The sequence below is a fragment of the Trachurus trachurus genome, assembly GCF_905171665.1.
Source record: "Trachurus trachurus genome assembly, chromosome: 3".
In the NCBI taxonomy this organism is placed as follows: Eukaryota; Metazoa; Chordata; class Actinopteri; order Carangiformes; family Carangidae; genus Trachurus; species Trachurus trachurus.
This window is the reverse complement of record NC_139893.1, coordinates 13959082-13972941: the sequence shown is the minus strand read 5'-3', so window position 1 is coordinate 13972941 and position 13860 is coordinate 13959082. Positions and strand designations below refer to the sequence as shown.

General features: G+C 43.3%; 1 protein-coding gene across 1 annotated transcript in view; it reads right to left on the bottom strand.

Moving 5' to 3' along the window:
• Window positions 1-13860, bottom strand: part of pax6b (paired box 6b) — a 38109-nt gene that overhangs the window by 10216 nt on the left and 14033 nt on the right. Inside the window, exons 4-5 of the mRNA XM_083996227.1 lie at window positions 4166-4358; window positions 1037-1090 (exon numbers count right to left, since the gene is read on the bottom strand). Of these exons, the coding sequence (XP_083852353.1) occupies window positions 1037-1090; window positions 4166-4178 (67 nt within the window). The 5' untranslated portion in view covers window positions 4179-4358. The remainder of the gene's footprint in view (window positions 1-1036; window positions 1091-4165; window positions 4359-13860) is intronic.

The following is a 13860-nucleotide window of genomic DNA, read 5'->3' as shown; positions in this document are numbered from 1 at the left end:
ATACATTTTTTAATGCGCACAGATTACAGCACAGACACGTCATCAAGGTATATGGAGAATAATATAATAAAATTATTCCACACACCTTCATCACAGATGTCATACACCTCTTGTCCAGCAGCAAGAGAGAGAATGTTTCATGTTTATCCTTTTTTGTTTCAACACACACACACACACCACACATGGCATAAGACAAGATATTCAACTCATGATGGGTCCACTTCAAACACACAGGCCTGTACTGTAAAGCAACTTCATCATCTGTCATGTGTAGTTTTATTTTTATTTTATTATTTTTTTTGATTGGCACCCACGACAATATGGTTGTTAATATTTATCTTCCGCTGTGAGTTCAGCCTGCACCTAACAGTGTGGCCTGCGGTTATAATATGAGCATTTTCTTTCTAGTTCATGCTGTCTGTCCGTAAAGAATATGGACTAATCTACATAAGACATTATTGCTATTCCTCATGTTTCATGCAGGGCTCTTCTCTACGCAGCTAATCTTGTATGCAGCCTGGCAGCCAGCTCTAACGCTAATGCAGACGGCTGTGCAATTATTTAATACCAACTCAAGCAGAAACAAAAATCTCCCTCTCAACCCAACCCCCTCTATTCTCCCTCTCTCCCTCTCTCTCTCTAACTCTCTCTCTCTCCTCTCTCTGGAGCAGGACGATGTGTGATTAACTTGTTCAATAATAACTTGCCTACCTATCATTGCAAAAATAAAAAAAATAAAAAAAACATAAATTAACAGCAATGAAACGGCCATCAAATAACTGAGAATATTTCTCCCCTGCATCTCAAAGTCATGCAAATTTATGCCTGCACATACATCTTTCTTTTTTTCTCTCTCTCTCTCTCCTCCTTCTTCTCTGCCCCACTTTAAAGTGCCCTTATAAAGTTACTGCGCTATAACAACCAGTGCATAATGTCAGTGGGTGTTGCTTCCATGCAACCACATTACAACTTGCGGCTGTAATCAAAAGTTTTCATAGCAAAAACATGTACATATGAATATGTAAAAACAACTTACTGTTCTGCATCATTGAGGCTACTCCAGACTCCCACGTGGCTTGGTTGTGGTATTCTAAGCGTCACAAGGAAATAACAAAGGTGGTTAGCATCAAATCAGAAACCTGGGGTGTACAGATCTTTTTTTTTCTCCTTAAGTAAATTATTTGCAACATTTTATTTATTTATTTATTTTTGTCATAAATTAACTTTCTCATCTCGTTCGATTTGAATTTCATTTGCGGATCTGGTGCTTAAAACATTATAGATGCATAATGAATTTTAAACATCCTGAGTGTATGTATGTATTTTAATTAAACTTGCCTGGAAACAGAGTTGACTGTCCACTCTATAACAATTTAGTCAATCATCTGCCGTTTTCACTACTTAATGTCTCCCTATAGGACAAAGCAAAACAATACATTAGCACAGCCACAGCTACACTGATGCACTTCAACCTACTGTATCTTCATTTGTGACTTACAGCTTCACAATTAACCTAAATGTTGCTGCCAAGCAAATAAATTCAAACTGACACGGGGCAATATTATTTCAACATCTATAACTGTGTTAGGCCTGAAAACAAATTCTAGCAGTGACATTGTGCCTATAAGTCTTTTTTACAGCACTAGTCTTTCAAGGCTTTTTTTCTTTTAGTCCATGGGATTTTTTTTCTTTTTTTAAGTTCATATAAAGAAATCAGCCCTCATCCTCCCAGCAAGAGGTTTCTATCATTTTCTAAACTTGATATCCCTCCTCTTGTGGAGTCTATCGTGGAAAGTGTACAGTGACACACGTTGTCTACCTCGCCTCAGTGCTCTGCAAAAGTCCAGACCAGGAGGGGGTACAAAGCTGGTGTACAAAGCCTGCTGGACTCTAACAATGCACCCCCTTCTCTGCCTCCATACACCTCAAACCCGGGGCGAAAACTCGGCCTCCGCGACTAGAAACACACAGCTTCTCCACTAAACACACCAACAAGTTCAGATTAATACAAAGAGCCGGAGGCATGCATCCACCCCCTCCGGGACCATTCACACACACACACACACACACACACACACACACACACACACACACACACACACACACACACACACACACACACACACACACTCTCTCTCTCTCTCTCTCTCTCTCTCTCTCTACACACACACACACACACACACACGACCGTGACCCCGGTGCTGCTAGTGCGTGAATGTGGGTTTTGTTTCCCCTGCTTTTTTTTTTTTTTTTTTGGTGGAAAGAATTTTAAAAAGTAATTTCTTGTTATAAATATTTGGTGGTTATTTTGTGCTGCTGGTGCGAGTTGTAAAGCGGGTTTAAAGACACAACAGCGCAGTAGGGCGCTCAATTGGAAAAGACAAATGCATTAAAGAAGCTATTGAATGGGGAACAGATAAAAAGGGGGCCAGGGAGGGAGAAGTCTGAAGTTTTCATTTTCTCCCTCCATGCAAAGTTGTGTTGTGTGCAGAGGAAAATGGCATAATACCGACGTCTTAACAGGCCTGTGTTTAGTCCCTCAGTCTAGTTTGTGAGATGCACCTACAAGGGCCGCCATTGCATTTCTAGAGTGTAGCTTTTCTTTCATGTTTTTACAAATAGGGCTGCTCGGTCATTAATCAAATTCAGATTCCATCACACTGGCCCACATAGCCTCAGTTAGCCTATTTAGCATAACACTAAATGACCAAACACCAGCACTAAATTGTTCAGATATTATCACGAGTCCTGTATAATGATCAAGATGCCGGAGTTAACATAGGAAAATAAACATTTTACAAAATAAAAGTCTGTTAAATGTTGAGCAGCCTGGAAAAAAGAAAATAGACCGCAAAGTCAGTAGCTTTTAGGTCCAAAGTGGTTAATCATTTATTTAAGGTCGAAAGCTCAAACGTTGTTGTTCCAGAGGTTAACTACGATCTAATCTGCATTTCTTTTCCTTTAGTAATCCGTTACAACAATGTCTTAATTCAACATGCTTATTCTGGCCGCTGGATCCTGCGCTCACAACATTCATATGCAGAGGGAGTCCATGTAGGCCCTGGCTACAATGGCAACGGCTGCAGGTTGGAGGCTGACATAGAAAATACACAGATGAAGAAGACTCATGGCAAAATGTTACACTTTACACGACAGGCTCAGTGCATTAGTTATCAGCAGGAACAGATTTAATCTAAACTGAAATTAGTGCGTTTTATAATTTCTGAAGCTACAGGCCTGAAGTCCTTTGACTAATAGTATTTTTTTTTTACATTTTATTAGATAAAAAAAATGATTTAGGATTAATTTAATTTTTTAAATAATAGCTTTTTAAAAATAAAAATGCATACTTCCAATGAATGAATGTATGTGTTTTATTTTCCTTTTTTAGTTTGTTTGTTTTGATTAAATAATTTCAAAGCAGCAGCAATTTGTATCCATGTGATTAGATGAGTTTTATCCTATTTATTGAGAATTATTGGAAACATTATTTTCAGTTTGGAGCTAACATGCCAGTGGAGATGGTTTCTGACTATACACTGAAATAATCTGGAGTGGTGAAAGTAGCTTCAGTTGAACTCGCTGTCATTAAGTCGCTGAAGCATCTTATGTGGGGAAAAAGGGGGTGAAAGTTGTATTTTCTCTGACACACAAACACACCTTAAAAAAAACGAGTCGCCTCCTCAAGTGATGCGCTTCACGGAGCCTCTCTCTCACTCTCTCTCTCTTTCTTTTTTTTTTTTTTTTTTTTTTTTTTTTTTTAGAAGGCGCTTGGGTGACTCGCCTGCATGAATCAATCTGACACCTTTCCTCAACGGGTCATTGCGCCCCATTCTCCACGATGATCACTGTCCTGGCCCAACGTGACTTTTTACTCTTTGCTGTCATAAATAAGCGGTAAGCTATCCGTAGGGCCTAAACACAACAACACAATCGAGCAGATAAAACAGACAGAGACGCTAAAGGCTGTTCGCACTTCTCACAGGGTCCAGTCAGGAGACAGGCTGCACAGTCCAAACGATAAAACACCTACAACCTCACCACTGAGCCTCAACATACAGCTAATAATAATAGTGATAATAATAATTATAATAATAATAAAAAATAATTATTATTGCATTTTATAATTTAATAACACAGACAAAGTTTGGGTTCAGGATCTCACCTTTTTGGGGCATCCTGCTTCGTTGTCAAAGTCCTTGGCAAACTGCAGGCTACAGCCTAGTTCTCCACACCACAGAAAAAAAAATGTAAAAAAATAAAAATAAAAGGCTGACCAGGATCAGTCTCTCTCGGGAAGTTTTAGAAGAGGAAAAATTAGTTTCCAGTGGTCTTCGGCGGAGACGGAGGGGATATCCCTGCGAAGGAGACAGAGATTGACAGTGAACTCAGATGTCAGGACGCACGGAGTTCGGCGAGGATGTGCGCTGGCGTGTGAGAGAGCGAATGAGAGAGTCGGAAAGAGAGAGAGTGGGGAAGAGAGAGAGAGAAAGAGAGAGAAAGAGAGAGGGAGGGGAGGAGGAGGAGGGAGGGAGGGGGCAGAGTGGTGGTGGTGGTGGTAGAAGGAGGTGGGGGTAAGAGAATGAGCACACCTATGCTGATTGGTGATGGAACAAGTGTATTAATGTATGTGTTCCTGGTCTGCTGTGTGCGCCTCGCCTCCCTCCGCCGCTCTTCACTGGCCCATTAGCGCGACCCGACCTCTGTCATCATCCCCCATATAAACACTTCCCCCTGCACCACAGCCAAAGCGGGAAACGGGGCCGAGCCACAGCGAGAGAGAGAGAGAGAGGGAGAGAGAGAAGGGGGGGGGGGGGAGAGAGAGAGAGAGGGAGAGAGCTTCGTCTTCCCAACCCACTAATCAGCCCACGCATGCAAATACCCTGCGCTCACTTGCTGAATATTGCCCTATTGCAGAGCAACTGCCTCGGAAATGCCCATTGGACGGAAAGCTCTATTCTTCCAGGCTTGAATTGGGTCCGCGCAGGGAATCTCAGGCATGTTCAGCAGCTCCAACCCGGGGCTAGAGCAGCAGCAGCAGCAGCAGCAGCCCGGGCGGCCAGAGAGGCTGACGGAAAGTAGCAGCGCTGCCTGCACGTGAACACTGGAGCTCCTAACATCAAATTAAAATTACAAAAGAGCTGCAGCCTTTTATGAAACAACCGAGGCTCTACAGATAGATAGCCTGCACGGCGTTAATGTGATGGAGTGGTACTGGTGGAGAAAAAAAAAAAAGTTTGGGGACATGGTGCACAATGTCACTTCTGTTTGTGTTTGGTTGTTTGTTTGTTTTTTTGGGGGGGGGGGGGGGGGGGGTTCTGCATCCACATGTCAGATGGAGACCTGCACTGATAGAGCTGGCGTAACACACTATGTTCAAATAACTTGCACCAGTTCAAAGCACAACTTCAACCATCTTAACAGATTAATTGAATCTTATTGCAGCAAAGTCATTAAGAATTATTACAATTGTATTAATGATTAAGAAAAAGTGGCTGTGGAGTACTATTGAGGATATAACTCCAGTGGATAGAAAGTTGGGGAAAGTTTTTAATATTATTATTTTGAGTTAAAAGCTCCAAATGGGAGCAAACAGACTTTTGAAAAAGCTTTTACATTTAAATGTGTCACGGCCTTTCCTCACTAACAACAACCTGAAACGTCCACCACGTGCTTTTGTTGATTCTTTTGGGTATCACCTTCCCCTGAATAGCCTTCTCCCTCCTGTCAACAAGAACACCATGCGTAAAGAGCGCAGCCTTTAGGGCAAGCTCGGCTGCTTTTTATGGACACATTTGCGAGGCACGGCGACGTCACTCCTGCGACCTGACAGCAAATAGCACGCGTAAATAAAGTAAAGCAAATGACTGTGTAGCCATGGCCACACGCTCCCAAACTGCGCTGGTTGAATGACTGGCTATTAACGCACACCTCAACGCACCCAAAAGCAACCCCTCTGCGCCCGCGTTTGAGCATACACCCGGACACTCTGGGCAGCACCAGCCTCAGCACTGAGGAGCCCCGCCGCTCGCTCCTAAAGGGAGGAGAACCGAGGGGAAGAGAATGAGGTTTGTATGGAAGTGGAAGCCAAACTAAAGCAGAAAAGGGGGTGCATGAAAGGGCAAAGAGAGAGAGGAGAGGAGAGAGAGGGACAAGCATAAGCAGGGGGAGGGGAGAGAAATTACTTTTTTTGGGAGGGAGGGGGGCATGAAATGAAGTCATGGAGGCCTACACTTGACTTTCTTTGACATGTGAAAAAGTAGGAGAAGTCAGAGCTCATCAATAAAACACTTCGGAGGTGAAAGAGGGCTCCCTAACAACCATCGCATTCCTGACTATGGGTTCAATGAGTAGACAAACGACGCTGCCAGAGAGGGAGAGGGAGAGAGAGAGAGAGGTGGGGAGGAAGAGGGGGAGAGAGAGAGAGAGGGAGAGGGAGCGAGAGGGACTGCCCTGCTTGAATGGGGCCCTCAGTGGGCCGGCGAGATAATGAGCTGAGAGGACCGGCTCAAACTGTCACCGAGGGTCCCGCGGTGAGGAACAACACTTTGGCCAATACTCCTTCATCAAACAACCCGTAAACTAAACGAGCACATTCATCTGTTTCTCCTTCCTGCATTGTTTCTACTCACTTAGACTGGTGGCTCAGCCTATACGCCTACCATGAATGGACACAGCTTATATCAGCTAAAGGGTGAGGGGGGGGAGGAAGGAGTGAGAGGGGGGTTCCCCCAAACATTTTCACGTCAAGGACCCCTCTATTAGACATGCATTAGACCACAAACACCCCCCACCCCACCCCAACACCAAGTCACCCCACCCGGACAGGAGTTTTGCGCGATGAGGGAACCTGGTCATGTTTTTGTTTTTTTTAAACTGCTGCACTTCATTGTTATGATTGTGTAAAAATCAACTTTATCAGAATCATGTCATTATTGGTTTAATCTGAGACTGAGCCGAAGTTGGGAGTCAAAGTGTAAACACAGTAGGCAACAACAGACCATGCACGGACCCCGAAGAGGAGTCTGAACTTCTGCACTGTTTACTAAACTCGTGCGTCCTCGTGTCGGTCAGCCATAGTGAGCACATGGAGCTTGGACAGCTGCATGTTGTGACATCAGTTCAGGGCACAGCCACTGGGTTTCAGTCGCAAGTAATAGATTTTTTTTTTAATAATTCAAAGTTCGGATTTTAACACAATATCTAGACCGCAATAATACTTGATATGACCTCTGCTCTGGAGCCAAACCCTCCCATACAAACTTTAACTATATATTTAAAATGCGTATTTCTGGAGTTTCTATAACCTGCCTTTGTAGTGCAAATGTTCTCACTTGTCACAGACTGCAGCTGTCAAAAATTCACACCACTAACCTGCCTTTCGCTGAAAAACAGATTCCCCGATGAGTGTGTCAAGTAGTTTTCTTTGGAAACAATACCTCCAGTAGGTTATTGATTTCTTTGGTTAAGCTGTAAATCCGCTCCAAGAGCTAATTCGTTGTCTCCACTCTCAAGAGATTTCTGGAGTTTTTTTTTTTTCATCCTACAACCTTTACTCCCATGCCAAGTAGGCCTATACTGCTTCATCAGCAGCTCACTGTCCACCAGGCTGCTGGACCTATATATTTCCTATACATTTTGTTGTTGTGCTTTTGTTTTGGTAGATAGCCTGGATTGCTGTAGAGGTCTGTGAAAAAAAAACGGGATATGCTCATGTTGGGAAAGCAATTAGCCCAATTCGGATTAGCAGCAACTAATGTCATAGGCCTTGAAAAGAAAAGCCTAATCTGGTCGCTATTTTCCCCTGAGCCTGAGGCAATGTGGTATTTGTACCCCTGTAGAAACTTTTAAATACAAAAAAGAAAGGAAGGAGGGAGCGAAGAGAAAACATAAGGGGAGGGAGCTGCAGTGAAAAACAGTGGCATTGTTTTTTGGATAGGCAGAGGGGATGTAGTGGAGGGGAAACCCATCTAATTTATGGCTTTTACTTGGGATTACAGTTCACCCTTTACAGGCTGGGAGAAATCTCTATCAGATAAAAAGAAGAAATACAACTACTGGCAGTTTCAGTTAGTCATCATTTTCCCTGAAACGTTGTTCATATATTTTAAAAATTAATTCATTTTGTTGACCTCAACAAGTTAATTAATTAAAATGTATTGCTATTTTATTTATGAATTGTCTAGATGATGTGGTGCTCCCCAGTGGTGATAGTTGACTCACCCTTTATTTATCAAAACATTTTCAGAATTACTGGGAGACTATTGTTGTTGCATGATAAAAAATAAAAAATAAATATCCCTCTGATTTATTTAAAAAAATATCTGATATTGATCTTTATGAAGATACATCTTTTTAGTTGTTGTTTTTCTTTTCTTTGACAGAAGGCGTGCGTTACTTATTCCCCATCTTATATAATATAAATTTGATAATAACAAATATTATTTTGATAATTATTTATAGTAAAATTAAAGGTTTTTTGATAATATTGTTGCCAATACTATGAAGATTATTAGAATTTTTAAAAATCTAATTGAGGTCCAAAAATATATATTTTAAATTTTTCATTTTGAGTTATCTTTTAAAAAGACAAATTGAAAATATGTAACCTTTTAATATAGTTATTGTTATTAATTATACGATTATTAGGGCTGTGTGTTTATTTTGTGATCACAATGATCACCACAAACGTCGACCTACATGTTGACCTGTCATTCATCAAACAGCCTCGTTTGTCACCTCTTCTTTTATAGAGATTCATGAGGACATCGCTGGCTGTTGTACATAAATTATCAGCACTTTTACATTGTGTGATCACTTTTTAATCAACCGCAATTAAACAATCACATGTGCCTTGGACTTTTGTCACTAATGCGTTATTCATTTAAGGCGAGCTGCACATGGAGCGCGACCCGGAACAGAGGCTGTGTTAATGTGGAGACATTTCTGAGCACGTGAAGTGGATGTAAGGAAACATATAGCTCCATCATGACGGTGATAAATCCATGTTGTCTCTTCAACAGGGAAAGAAGATGATGTTTGCAGATGGTGCTAAAGTCTGTTTGGTCCAAAGGCCTAACAGGCTCCAACCTGCTTTACAAAATAAAAGTCCATCAAAAAAATAAAAACCCTACACACTAAATGAACTGCATTTTCAAATGACCGATGCTGGAGCCTGCTCCACCTGAGCGAGGTGTAGGCTGTGTAGATGTAGTTTTGAATCGATTATAGCTCAACCCGAGGTTGGAAGTCAGTCTGGAGACCGGAAAAGTGGCTGAGGGTTTCTTAGGTGTGCAGCCCATCAGAAGCACTCTCCTGGCAAAAGGCTGAAGGCTGGGATAAACACCGGGGCTAATGGTGTCACAGCGCTGCTCGGCGAGCGTGACAGAGAGCAACACTGGATCCAAACATACAGGAGCCCGTATGAGGCACCCAGCGTCTCCCAGCCACTGATTGGACATCAGATTGATTCTTTTTTTTTTTTTTTAGATTATCACAAAATACCCTAATAAAAACACAAAGACTTAAAATATACAAGTAAAACTACTAGGCCCAGGCCTTTTGACAGAGCAAAACTCATCTGAAAACCCTCAAGGCACGCATGTCATGTCCCATCCACGCTCAGTTAACAGCTACAGGAAAGTTTGACACACTCTAGTTTGGGCTACAACACGACCAATGACCCAATGGATTGAACATTTGAAACAATACAAGTTGTTTCTCCGGAAAAAAAATAATTTAACAAAATAAAATGTAAAAAATCACACGTGAATGGGGACGCGCGGCTTGGTCAGTCCACTCACTGATGGACAGCGTCATTTCCAGCGCGCTGATGGATCGAGGTGAAGCCGGGCAGATCCCATGCGCATTTAATTTACTGTACAGGTCTGAAACCCTTAATTTCCCCTGCGTAAAGATCACAATAATAGGCGCTTTTAAGAGGTGTGACGTGCACTTAATTCCTCAGCGAAGATCGCTAATTACACGCTGTAGCCTATGTATATGTGAAAGTGTCTGTGTGTGTTTGTGTGTGATAGATGACAGCAGAAACAAAGTCAGCACCCCGTGTTCCACCTTCGTGTGGGTGAATAGGATACACCTCCTGGGAAAACGTTCAAACACTTCTGTAAATTTTCCCTGACTTTAACCAGTGCATCCGGTTTACAAAACAATCTGCACGCGCACTCAACTTTCTGCTTGAAAATGTCCTCGTGCACCTTTTAAGCGGTTGAGGACATTTGGCAAATGGTCGTTTTTAAATAATCTCAGGTGAATGATTTCCAGAAAATCTGACTTTTAAAATATTAAAAAAGAGAGTGTTTTTAAAAAATATATATATATAGTCCGTCCAAACTCACCGAATGAAAGACAGCAGACGTGCGTGTGTGTGACCAGTATCCTGTGCGCATAAATTCGCTTCTTCCCTCCCTTGGATCGCTCCTCCGCGCCACGGCGACAGAAACTTATAGGTCCCGATTAAAATCTATCTACCTTTGGATCCGTCGTGGAGTTGAAATGTCAATGAGAGTCGGGGAAAAAAATCTGCGGCTCTTACCAGCAACTCTCCCTTCGGCATCAGCCTCAAGTTGGCAGTGATTGGCTGGAGCGACGGGCCGACGTCATACCTTGGACAGGACACGGCACAGAACTGGGAAGTGCACAAGGTAGCCTACATGTGGAGCGCACCGGCCTGTTTACTGTCCCATAAAGTGTGTCTGCTGTGTGCAGGGGCTGACAGCTAACAGCTCACTCTGCGGGAGACACCTCCTGCTTTGTTTTTACCTTTATTCTATCTGATTCTATTTGATTTTAAATCTTGACTATTTCATTTGATTTTGCTACTTTTTTTCTTCTTCATTCATATCTACTCCGCTGTCCCCTGACGCGTCGAACCGTCTCAAATTTCCACAGACGGACAACTTAGTTCTCCACTCCTGGATATTTTAGACTGAGTTAGTATTTTTGCTTCGTTCATATTAATAGATTAAGGAGCTGCAGCGCTGCAGGAATTCAACGAATTAGCTCAAGAGCACTTCTACAAGAGATGCTTTTGGGGTTGGAGGGTTTGATTCCAAACAGCCAAACTCTTCAAATTAAAAGGACAATTTCTCAAGGAACAAAACATGTTCCGAGTGGGTTTCTAGAATAAAAGTCACGCATGTGAGGAGTTTCTCTGAGCTCATCCTAAAACTGAACCGAGTCTTACTGAAACACACATTTTATTTGATGTAAAGAAAACACGCGCAAGGGACCAGAGGCTATTGCCTGGTAGTTTTTTCTTCCAATATAGGTCTATCATATTTACATTTGCAAGATATTCTTCATCTAACTTCAAATGGGAAAAGACCATCACCAGCTTCAACAACAAGCAGGGATTCAGCCATAGAGGCATTGGGATATGAGCGGGTACAGTTGTTGTGTTTTTAAATTTGTGCGTGCTCAGCGTGCAACAGGTGTGCACAAACCAGGTGCAGGCAAGTCCCATTCAAAGGATATGGAAAATCGTTAGGGCTGTATAGGCCTGATCCCAGGTCCTGGTGTTGTATAGGACATTGTGGCACAGTTATTTCATGTATCATGGATTAAAAACTGTTGCCATGAACATGAATTCTATTTATAGACCTTTCACTGTTTGAGTCTGTGCTGGAAACGTTTTTTATTTCTACAGCCCTATAAAGTTGTCATCCGCTACTCGTAATGGGGCTTCAGCTTCCCTTTCACTGGTGCAGGCTAAAAGCCTCAAATCCTATTTCACAACCTCTGATGTTTGTGTCAATTTGAACAAGACGGTGAGTAAATGGGCAACCGCGCCGCCGCTTGTCTCCCAGGAAGAGACCGGGGCAGCGCAGGTACGGGCCAGTCAGGACTGGCTGTGTTTGGGCCATTATTTGGAGGAACAGCCATTAAGAGGCCTTGATACTGTGCAACGCAGCAGGGTGCTCGACATCCGCGCTGGAAACCGCACGGCTTGGGTCCCTGCTTATCAGGCTGTCAATAAAACGAGATGGGATACAGCGGTCGAGCCAGGTGCTCCCTTTCCCTTCCCACACAGCCCCACTCTCCAGAAACAGATCAGGCGTAAACGCAAATCTGTCCAGCCGGTTTTCCCTCTGCCGTCACCACGCTGCTGCTGCTGCACAACGCCACCTCTCTCTCTCTCTACCCCCCCCCCCCCCCCCCCCCTCTCTCTCTCTCTCCCTAACACAGACTCTCTCTCTCTCACGGACTAAATCACACTGACACTTTCAGATTTTTCAACAGTATTGAAACTATTTTTGCAACTTTACAAATATCTGCCAACATTTGCATCTAATCCTACTCTTCACCGCTACTGCATATTTAAAGTCCCCCACCCCACCTCAACATCTGACATTATCCTGCACTTGCATGCTGGCGTGGGTGTAAACAGGCCTGCGTGGACAACATGTGTTCAAACTTTTACATAGCTACAGGTCTATGTGAGAGCAGCCCCCTGCACTGCATACGAGGTTCCCCTTTGGGGGGGTGGAGGGTAGTTGTGGGGGGTGGGGGGCGGTTGGTGGTGGTGCATGGTGGAAATGCCAATCTCTCGCTCCTCTCTGACTGATCAAATTTAAAACAAATTGTGTAATGATCGACCTCCCCTCTCTAGCCATGCAGAACATTATGCTGCCATAGCCTACGCCTCATGAGCTTATTGTTTACTGCCGCTGTAGCAGACAGAGAAAAATGTCCAGGGGACCGAGCACGTTACCAGAAAGCAGAGGGTGCACGCGGGGTTGACGCTGCGTTCAAAGGCGGTTATTTCATCCATCTAAACTAGGATTAATTGCAAGGAAGACGCGGAGGTAAGTTCTCTCTGAAGTTCAAGTTTAGACGTGAAACAGGCCCTGTACTTTTGACTGAAACTTTTCAATGTGCATAAAGTTAATTAATAATCGTTTTAATTGTATATTCTGAGCTATTGGAGGGAGCGTGAACAAAACCTGATGAGTTTAGATTAGTCTAAAATTATAAAGAGAGGCCAGAGTTTGTCAAATTGGAGGCTGATCTGTCAGGGAGGGGGTAAAATAGCCAGGCCTGCTCCTGCTGACTCTGCCACTCAAACAGCAGGCATGTAGTGAGCAGAAATGTTTAGATTGGTCATCTGATATTTTCAATTTAACATACAGTGTCCAAAGGTAATATAGCCTAATTACCCCTGCACACACACAACCCATGCTAAACGCGCCCGCGCGCGCACACACACACGCACAGCAGACACACTCTCCTCGTCTCTCTCTTTCTCTCTCCCTCTCTCTCCCCCTGTGTGAAATGTTTTAATAAGCCCTACACGCTCTGTGTGCAGAGTTTGATTTGTTTTCTCTCCATGCTCCCCGGCCCTGGATCGAGACATTAGCCGAATTCCCCCGGGGTGATTGGATGCAATTTGTCCGGAGTAGACAGGCACGTCCTGGATGTTAGGAATTCACTTTGGCTCAACGTGACAAGTCTGACTTCGATCTACAATTGCATCTGAAAGTGCAGCGGGCGGAAAGATCCCATGCCATTAAGTGTTCTTCTCCCTTTCTTTGCAAAATAACAAGATCCTCCATTTGCGCACAAATATTCATAACTATTCAATTTGCGACACCTCTAATCTGCTGCGAGGCCAGAGCGCAGCACTAAATGGGGGCTGTAGCGGCTGTGGTGCACATGGTCAGTCCGGCGAGTCAGACAGCAGAGAGAAAAGTCCAAACGAGGGGATATTGTGCCCTAAATCTATGACCCTTAAAATTAGATTAAAGATTGACAGTGGGCTGGATTAAAAAAAAAAAAAAAAAAAGTAAGACTGACACCTGCCACGCAGGCTACGTCGTGATTGATTCTGATGCTTCGTGC